The sequence below is a fragment of the Etheostoma spectabile genome, chromosome 15, assembly GCF_008692095.1.
Source record: "Etheostoma spectabile isolate EspeVRDwgs_2016 chromosome 15, UIUC_Espe_1.0, whole genome shotgun sequence".
Taxonomy (NCBI): domain Eukaryota; kingdom Metazoa; phylum Chordata; class Actinopteri; order Perciformes; family Percidae; genus Etheostoma; species Etheostoma spectabile.
The window spans coordinates 16,760,030-16,769,704 of NC_045747.1; the positions used below are offsets into that span (position 1 = coordinate 16,760,030).

General features: G+C 39.6%; 1 protein-coding gene, 1 long non-coding RNA gene and 1 pseudogene across 2 annotated transcripts in view; 1 reads left to right on the forward strand and 2 right to left on the reverse strand.

Moving 5' to 3' along the window:
* The window catches only part of LOC116703310 (perforin-1-like), a 4,633-nt gene extending 2,506 nt beyond the window's left edge, over positions 1–2,127 (reverse strand). The window contains 2 exon segments of the mRNA XM_032537975.1: positions 1–547; positions 1,983–2,127. The exon segment at positions 1–547 is cut by the window's left edge and continues 29 nt beyond it. Of these exon segments, the coding sequence (XP_032393866.1) occupies positions 1–504 (504 nt within the window). The 5' untranslated portion in view covers positions 505–547; positions 1,983–2,127.
* Positions 2,128–2,520: 393 nt separating this feature from the next.
* LOC116703311 (perforin-1-like) lies at positions 2,521–5,517 on the reverse strand (annotated as a pseudogene).
* Positions 5,518–5,622: 105 nt separating this feature from the next.
* The window catches only part of LOC116703322 (uncharacterized), a 17,641-nt gene continuing 13,588 nt past the window's right edge, over positions 5,623–9,675 (forward strand). The window contains exon 1 of the long non-coding RNA XR_004335396.1: positions 5,623–5,633. This is a non-coding gene — a long non-coding RNA (uncharacterized LOC116703322). The remainder of the gene's footprint in view (positions 5,634–9,675) is intronic.

The window sequence follows — 9,675 nt, forward strand, 5'->3', positions numbered from 1 at the left end:
TGTGAAGCTGAACTTGTCATTCTTTGTTCTTTCCATGGAGTAATCAGCCAATTTAGAATGTGTACCAGCTAGCATCACTGAGCCGCCTTTTTCACCCACATTAACATCGAGATTGACCTGCCAGTTGTTTTCCACAGAAGAGGTGCTGGAACTGACCAGAGACTCACTGGATCGGTGGAGTGTACTGGCCACTTTCATGCTGCAGGACTGCTGTGGTCTCCAGTCCACCACTGACAAGGGGAGCTTTTGCTTTTTGTTTTCCAGATAGGGGTTGCTACAAAGGGTGCACGTTTTATCCTTGCGTTTCCACTGATTCATGTCGAGCACAAAGGCTCCTTTACGTTCCATTTTGGTGATATCAAAGCCTTCACCAGCCAAATTGGTACCTGGAGCAAATTCTGCATCCAGGCACTGTCTGGGTGTCCCCTCTACGCACGACTGATACGTACACTGAGGGAGGGACAGCATGAGGCTGGCATAGAGGCAAATATTCAACAGAAACATGTTGCTTTGAAGTTGGGTAGTGGATGCAAACTGATGGTTTATCCTAAAAAAAAACATTTCAGTGAACAAACATGAGCCATTGAAGCAGCACATTAGTATTAGTACACCCCTGCTACTTGATTGTTGGACATATAGTAATTCTGTCCCTCCTTGGAAGTGTTTTACTTTTTTGGGCTCAGTACTTTTCACAAGCTCCTAACAAATTACCTTGTAATGTCTTAAGACATTGGCAATTATGTTATTTTAATTGTGTTAGACCCCTCCACAGCTTTTGCTAAAGTTTACCATTCTATTCTTTTGGGCCATCAATATCATGTAGTTTAAGATAAGCCCTTGTGGTTTGAGTCTTATCTGCACAATAGATTAGTGTTACTTTCAAGTGATAACTACCTTCTTTGAATTCTTCCTGTTGTGGTATACCTCAATGCCCTAATATGATTTTCCTTTGGTTTGATTTTAGATAGGTTTTTAGGTGAATGTTTTATGAATAAGGAACTGTATTCACCGCTGTTGTTTAGACCTGAAGGACACACACAGTGTGTTTTGGTGAGAAACACGGAATACAAACATTACTTTGTTTTTTTTGCAAGAAAACTCATCAGGGCATCTTTAAGTCTCTTTTCATTTCCCACAAGACTGCCAAGCTCTGGATAGCTGTAAAGGTTCTATGACTAAATGAGAGTAAGACAATCTCCCTCAATGTGCAAAGGTCTACGTGTCAATGTTGAATCTGCCTTAAAATTTGACAAACTCTATCATTAGTAGTAGTTTTTCAGCATTAGGTCTTTTGCAAAAACAAAACCTATTTGACTTAAGGATCAGAAGACTTTTTTTATATGTTTTGTATCCTCGCATTTTGACTGCTGTAACTTTCTTTATGTCAGTCGGTCAGTCAGTTACCCTTGTCTTGCCTGCAGTTTGTCAAGAATCTTTTCACTGGCAGCAAGAATAGAGAGATCTTTTTGTTGCTTGTTAAACACTGTATGGATTGATATATCTCAAATCTCTTTATCCCCTATTCCAACTTTAGACTTCTTAGGTTTTTTTGATCAATTACTCTAATCCATTCCACATTCTTAGTCAAACATTTGTTGTAGTCCCCCCAGACTGTGAAACATTTTAACCCATACTGTCAGATTTCTCCGGTCCACCGCCAAATTTAAAAATCGTGTCCTAAGAACAATCTTTTTCTAATTGCATTTGAGTCTCCACAACTATCACAACTACATGATTGCTTTGGTTAACATTTGCTCTTTAAATAATGGACTTGTCTTTCAGTATAATAGCTTACTGAATGTTTAAGACTACTGCTCTCACAAATGTGACAGAACGAAACTATACGATTGCATCACTCATCAATACAGCAATAAACAGTTTACCCGAGGCTAAAACACAATATTAAAATAACCATAAGCAGTTATGTATATTTAAATAAAAGGAAGGAATATTTCCATATGAGCACATCAGCTTAGACTCACCTTTGTCTTGCCTGTTCACGCTGCACTTGTGAAACTGACTGTGAGCATGAATATATGTGCTTTGCATTTAAACGTCAAAAAGCAGGCTAGGAGTTGGTAAGAGCATGAGGTGGCAGTGGTCTTTATGAGAACAGGGGGGGAAAAGTGGTTTGACATTTTCATCGATGTTGAGCAGACCCAGTGCTGAGGGGAGGAGCTGGTGGTCTGTAGATATCTCAAATAGGTAGTGACAACATGAAAGTGAGGTTGGCCTTCCAGTCACTAATGAACCAGAGACCACAAACCTATCAATTCTCTGAAGTGGTAGTGGGCTGTGGCCGTACTCTGTGAGAGCATGAGACTATCACAAAGACAGAGTAACGTCAGAGTTGTAAATGATCAGGTGGGATGACGTTTTTAACGATCCCTGTGATATAACTGTGCTGTTTAAGCAGCAAACACTGATACAGTAAAAACAATCTAAATTAAAATACATAAACAGCTTATACAAGAATGAATTAGTGCTATTTTAGCATATGTTAAAAAGGCATTTATTTAAGAAAACTGAAAGAAATGAGAAATCAACATATTTGAAATTAACATAGAAAAGGAAATGTAATTGCAGATAACATAACTATAAAACAAACACTGATAACTCATAAATGCATGAGGTGATGTAGAAAAAAATCAGTGCAGCTAGGAGAGAAACTAACGGACTGTCAAATATATTTACTTAACACTTTTTAAAATTAGGGCAGTATATGCATGTGTAATGGACTCTGCATTGTGATCTAAACAGCTTTATTGTTCAATTATTCACTTCTCTCTTTATAAATGGGAGTCAATTCAAAAATTGCAGAAACATTTAGATGATCAACTGCATATGCTTTGCTGACCTGTTAAAGGCCAAGCCAGTGTCTAAGGTATAATGGACACTGTATGATAGAGCAAATATGAAAACATTGAAACTTTTCTATCTAGCATATAATAACAAATGTCTTCTGTCAAACCCAAATTTCATTTCACTTTTTGCTACAAGAAGACCTTAATGTAAATTAAACTGGACAAAAAAACGGAACAAAATATAAAGGACGTTTAAAATGTCATCAATTCTTTCCCAACTGATGTACCTGTCATCTATATTGATCAGTAGAGATGTAATAAGGGATGACAGTTATGGATAATGCCTTTTGCTTAGACTAAACATGTCAATACACTAAAAACAATTGCTAACACCTTGAATATAAGCATCAGTAAAGCCAAGCATGGCTGTTAAATCATATCAAACTTTTGATTCTCAGCAATAAGACTCAGGTTGTTCTGTGAGCTCGTTTCATCCACAAACACACCCATCTCTAAGAGAATGGCCTTTGGAACAGGATGTGCATGACGGGACACATACAGCCTCTTCAGACTTTGACTCATGGGCGAAGGTTTGTAGTTCGTACATATCTCCGCTCAGACTCGGAGCACATTTAACTCCCATTTGAGAATAGTTGGCAGTTGCAGGTTACAGAGATCCTCTTGAACCCAGCAGAGAGGTTTGCTCGCAATTCCCCAACAGGTCGTGTCCCCAGTTTTGTCCTGATCCCACACTTCAAATCTCACTACTTTCCCGCTGTCAAATCCTGAGAGCTAGGTCGACGACCATGGCCCAGTGTGGGTTGTGTTGTTGTAAATGACAGGAGAACGTTGGACACTCTTCCCGTTGAAGGACACCTTCACGTAGCCATCCGTGGCTGTGCTGTGGTCTCCCAAAGACCAGAAAGCGCGTTGTACAGTTATGATGACCCGTGCCGTGCCCTTACGGGTCGGGCAGCAGTCTTGGTTTACAGCAGGATCATGTGGCATTGGCAGACACAGGTATCCTTGGGTCGCTCTTGATGCGGCCTGACAGCGGTCAGTGCAGTTCTTCCACAGGCCTTTCTCCAGGATATAATGGCTAATGGCGGAGCGCAGGTTCTTACGGACAGGGGTGTTAGTAGGCAGTAATTCGTGAAGCGAGTCCAGGGAATATGAGACTATGTCTGGGTTCTGTGGTAGTGAGTTCAGCCATTCTTTATAGGCTGATGGATCTTTGTCAGCAGAAAAAAGAAGGTCTGGCTCTGTGGTATAACCCCCTTTTATTTCTGTGAACCTGTAGACGAGAAAGTTAGTTAAAGAACTGAGCCAGAGCAAACATTAGACCAACACTAGAGAAGCCCACAGCTTTTATAAACAGAAAGTGGGTCTTGGATTTGGAGCGAGATTTATTTAAATCTGACATATTTCAATTCTTGCCATTAAAGTCTGGCCTTTACAGTGTTAACAATAGAAATTTAGAAATGCAAATGAATAATAATAATAAAAAAAAACATGACAAAATTGAAGACAAAATGTTCTCTACCTGTCGTTGAAGAGGCTGGAGAAGGCTGACTTCCTGCCCGTCTTCTCGATGTCCTTCTTACAGTGTTCTGTTTGAGTTTTTATTGAAACTTTGACGCTGGCCGACGCCTCAACTCGCAGGCACATTTCCACCTCCTCCAGGCTGAGGCCCTGCAGGCTGGCCTGGCACTGCCTGATGCTGGTCACAGATAGAACACTTCCTCCCAATTTCACCTGGAAGGATATATTTAAACCCATACTTTCATAAGCAAATGTAGTACTTTTTTAAAATAAATTCAGGAATGCTTAAATTTGATGATAGCATTGCATTTTATTTTACTAAAACCATGCCCTCATTTTGGTTTACCTTAGAAATGTAATGGGTGCCAAAGTTGTCAATCAGTTTGTAAAATTGTTGCTTGTATTCAGAGCTGTAGATTTTGGGAAGCTCTTTCACTGCTTTGCGAAATTCTCTATGCATCTTTGAAGTGCCGGACACTCTGTAGCTGTTTACAGTGAGACACCAGACAAGAAGAGACAGACCAATATGATATATAACACGGATATAACAGTATTGCATTGGAGCATTAAAGTTCATTCAATTTGTGCATTGCATTTATCTTTGATTATAGAGTAGTGTGCAGAGAAATGTCGTCATCATCTTACCTGTAGAACTCACAGGACATGCTGTGGCTTGTGAAGCTGAACTTGTCATTCTTTGTTTTTTCCATAGAGTAATCTGCTAGTTTAGAATGTGTACCAGCTAGCATGAGTGAGGCGCCTTTACTTCCTACTTTAAGATCTAGATTGACCTGCCAGTTATTTGAAACAGAAGAGGTGCTGGAACTGACCAGAGACTCACTGGATCGGTGGAGTGTGCTGGCCACTTTCATGCTGCAGAACTGCTTTGGTCTCCAGTCCACCACTGACAAGGGGAGTTTTTGCTTTTTGTTTTCCAGATAGGGGTTGCTACAAAGGGTGCACGTTTTATCCTTGCGTTCCACTGATTCATGCGAGCACAAAGCTCCTTTACGTTCCATTTTGGTGATATCAAAGCCTTCACCAGCCAAATTGGTACCTGGAGCAAATTCTGCATCCAGGCACTGTCTGGGTGTCCCCCTACGCCCGACTGATACGTACACTGGAGGGACAGCATGAGGCTGGCATAGAGGCAAATATTCAACAGAAACATGTTGCTGTGAAGTTGGGGTATGATCAAACTGATGGTTTATCCTAAAAAGAAACATTTCCCCCCCCCGACCCCCACCCCCCCCCGTGACAAACATGAGCCATTGAAGCAGCACATTAGTATTAGTACACCCCTGCTACTTGATTGTTACTACTTATAGTAATTCCGAAATTATCCTGGAAATTCCTGAAAAAGAAATGTTTCATGAGCAAGTGAAGCCGTCTGTTCCTACAGCACTGCAAGTTTCTGGTTCAACAGGACTAAACTGCTATAGAATACCACACTGCTGTAGTAATAAACAGTTTTAAATAATTTAAGATTAACATCATATTCAGTCACTTCAGTTAAATCATCTGTCAAAGCGCTGTTGCACTTTCAAAATCACGCATCTGCCTAAAAGCAGTATTTTCGATTGTTGGTCTACCGATATTTTCCCCTCCAATTTTAAAAATACCACTGTTAAAGGAGTGAGTATGAAGTTTAGGACTGAGTGAATAGGGAGACTCTTCACAGACTCCTGAAGGTTCTGTATTTTCAAATAAAGTGTAAGTATATTTTAAAACAAGCAAATCAACATGGACTCACCTTTGTCTCTCACGTTCACACTGAATGTGTGAATCTGACTACCCATCAAAATGTGTACTTTGTGATTTTATAGACAAGTAAGCAGGGCAGGATGTGATGGGGGGTTGAGGTGACCGTGAGAGGGGAGGGGTGGGGGGGCTAACCACTTGTGATCAGCTCACGCTCCCGCTCTACATGCACATTGACACCTGGGCATTTCTGATGAATACATTGTCTACATATTTTGTAAAAATAGTTTTTGTTATTGTTGTTTATGTGTATTCTAGCTGTTACTCTCGCATAAAAGTCTGTGTGTTGAGCTTTCAGTACTTTAGTAGCCTCTAATTGAATCTGTGTGGTGTGAAGTTTAGTTTCTTTCCTGTATCCCTGTACGTACTTTCAGAAATAGTTGGAACAAAAACACCAACACAGTGCTGACAGTATGATAGTAATATCCAACACAGAAGATTCACTCTCAGTGGTTTCTGTGTAAAAATACTAATGGTTAAAAATACAAAGGAGGCCAAAATACACAGAGCTATAGTCCAGATGCCGTGGACAAAGCCAGTGAATGAGTACGTAGTTCCACTTACAGTGGTCCATGTCCTTAGTGCGGCCCGGACACATTTGCGTACACGCTGCTTAAAGAATGTGGCCATGTTCAGCCCACTCCACCTCCAAAAGGGGTCTCAGTGATCAGATCATTTGGAACAGATTTTAAAACCAGGTCCAAACAGGGCCTGTGACATTTGTGACCTATTTTGTTGTTGTATATGATGCGCTGAGATAAAACTGGTGTGTATCAGCAGCAAATACTGACATGGAAAAGAAAAGGAATCTACATTAAAATATAAAAACAAAATAGAGAATTGTCTGACCATTTTAATATGGAGCAAATAATGTATTTGAAATAAAGGGAAATAAACCACTACAATATATTGTTATATTATTTTCAACTTAATTGTCATTGCAGTACTAAGACAACAAAATGCAGTTAATTATCCAAACAGTACAGATTATTATACATATGTATAGAGGCATACATTATATAAATAATAATAAACGGTAAGGTGTGGATGTGAATATGCTAAGATAAATAGATTAAGAAAACTATATTAACATGGGTAGCTAGTAGGCAAAAATATACTGTATAGTGCAGCAGCATAAATATGAGTACATTAGAGGTGATATATATATACAGTGTGAACAGTAGTATACATACGTATGGGTTGTAAGAGCATTTGTAGTACAGGTAGTGTAAATTGTTACAGATAAGGCAACACAAAAAACTGTGAAAAATGTAAAAAACAGATGTATAAAGCTCCACTGCAAGTAGGAGAGGAACTATAAAATGAATGAAACACGATATAAAGGCATAACAAAAATATATTGTAATGTTCTTCACTTCTCTCTTCTTTTCTGTAGAGCTGGTAACCACATCTGATTAACATGTGACATGTGGGTTGTTCAGAATAATAGGGGGTCTTGTTCAGCACAGTGCCACAGAGGTGTTGGTGTAGGCGGCTACATGTCATAAGGTCCAAGCAGCAGAGAGGGGTGAGAGGTGGAGGTGGTGTGATTCATCCAGAGCCTCAGCAGTTCTCCGCCATTACAGGCTTACAAGTGCTCTTCGGAAACGTCTAAATCCAAATGCATCCATTGCTTTTGTGCAGTAATAATAGCAAGTTGATCCTATAATGACAGGAATGTTGTCGTCGTTTGTAATTAGAAGTCAAGCAACACGTAGCATAAATAGGATTTGAGCATTGCACGCAAACTCATGTCTGGACAGTGACTCATGTATAGACCTGCAGCAGCAATAGATTCTCTCATGATCCAAATTCCTATGCACATTCTGTAATTATAATAGTATTTTTTTTTTTCTGTGGTACTAGTGCAGTGCCCGTGCAAAATCAGTTTTTGCGTGTGTTTTTAGTAATTGTTGGTTTGGTGTGTTTGAGTGCTCATTGTTACAATTACACAGCAAAAGTTCAGTGAGATTTTTATTTGTGCATGGTAGAAAGCAAATACTGATACTGACATAATGACGTCTAATAAATATGGAAAATTGAACCACGTGGTTGCATAACAATTTACAATGGTGATATTAGGTGACATGTATTTGGGTATCTGTGTACAGATAGCAGGAGTTAAAATTACATTAGATTACATTTAAATTAGTTTTAACTTTGTCATTGTGCAAAGTACAATTATAAAGACAGAAAGTGCAAACAGAAGTGCAAAAATGCAGAAAAGTGCAATGTGAACAGTATAGACAGGAAGTGCAGTATTAACTCTATATGACATATAGTACAGTGTAGGCAGACAGGGCATATTCAACATCACATAGTTACAGGCTAACTTCAGCGCGCATGACACAGTAATAACTTAGCATTGGGAGCAGGCTATGCTTGAGCAAACAGTTTATGTAGGCTACTACAAATGATGGCCGTGAAAGACTATGAACGCATTGAATAGGATATGTTTAGTTGCTGAAACAGGCTAGCGTGTATTTGAGTTGCTGAATAGCCGAGGTTACTATTACACAGTAGCCTAAACTCTGAGAAAACACTAAATGTAAATTCACTAGAATAAAATATAATATTCAGAATTAAACAGTGTAGCTGACACACAGATTCAGTTATGAAACAATTGAACTTCAGCTTGAATATTCAGGTGAGGTTCAGAGCAGGCTACTTCAGGTGAAAAACAAACGTCCACTAAAATGAAATGATCAAAGTTTTAGTGCTGGAGTAGGTAGCTACTACTTTAGGAGGGGCGAGGGTAATTAGAGTGGCAAGAAGCTATTCATGGTTCTTTCAATCACAGATTTCTCATTTCTTATCGAAACAACGTCAAACTTGGCACTGCCTACACTCGTGCCCCTAGCAAGAAATCTGTCAAGTTTGAGCGGTATGAGAAAAATGACAAACAAAAAGACATAGATGTTCCTGTAGCCTAATACATAGCCTATTGAATAACTTGATAATACAGAAGACAAACCATTTTGTAGAATGATGCATCATCATGTGATATTTGCAACAATGTGACTCAAAAACAGTGTCTGGTAGCCTGCCTATAAGTGGCCTCACGCTCTGTCTACCACTTGTTGTCGTTAGCTGGTTGTGCTGCGTGTGTGGGATTCAGAAACGTCCTTAAATTTGGGAATTGCGTTTGTTTATTCAAAGTCAAAGACAGTCAAAAGTTTGCTACTTGGCACATTTTTGTGGGGCTGAGGTGTATTTCACATTGTAGCTGCCAATGCTCTGGGGTCTCATTTATAAATGTGGCGAACGCATAAAACAGGGTTGAAAATGTGAGTACACCACTTCCCACGCAAAAGGTTGTGATTTATAAAAAAAAAAAAAAAAAACTTGACGGGAGAATGTGTTGTCCTACACGCAAACTCTGACCCGTGCGTATGCACACCTTGACCAACTGCCACTTTGCTTGTTTGAAAACCATGATGTCTCTCTCTCTCATGAGTGGGCCAAATTCTCTGGGCGGGCAAAGCAGGGAAAGGGGAGGTAACCTTGACCCTTATGACCTCACAAGGAGCAAGATTTCCGATCGGCCCATCTGAGCTTTCATTTTCTC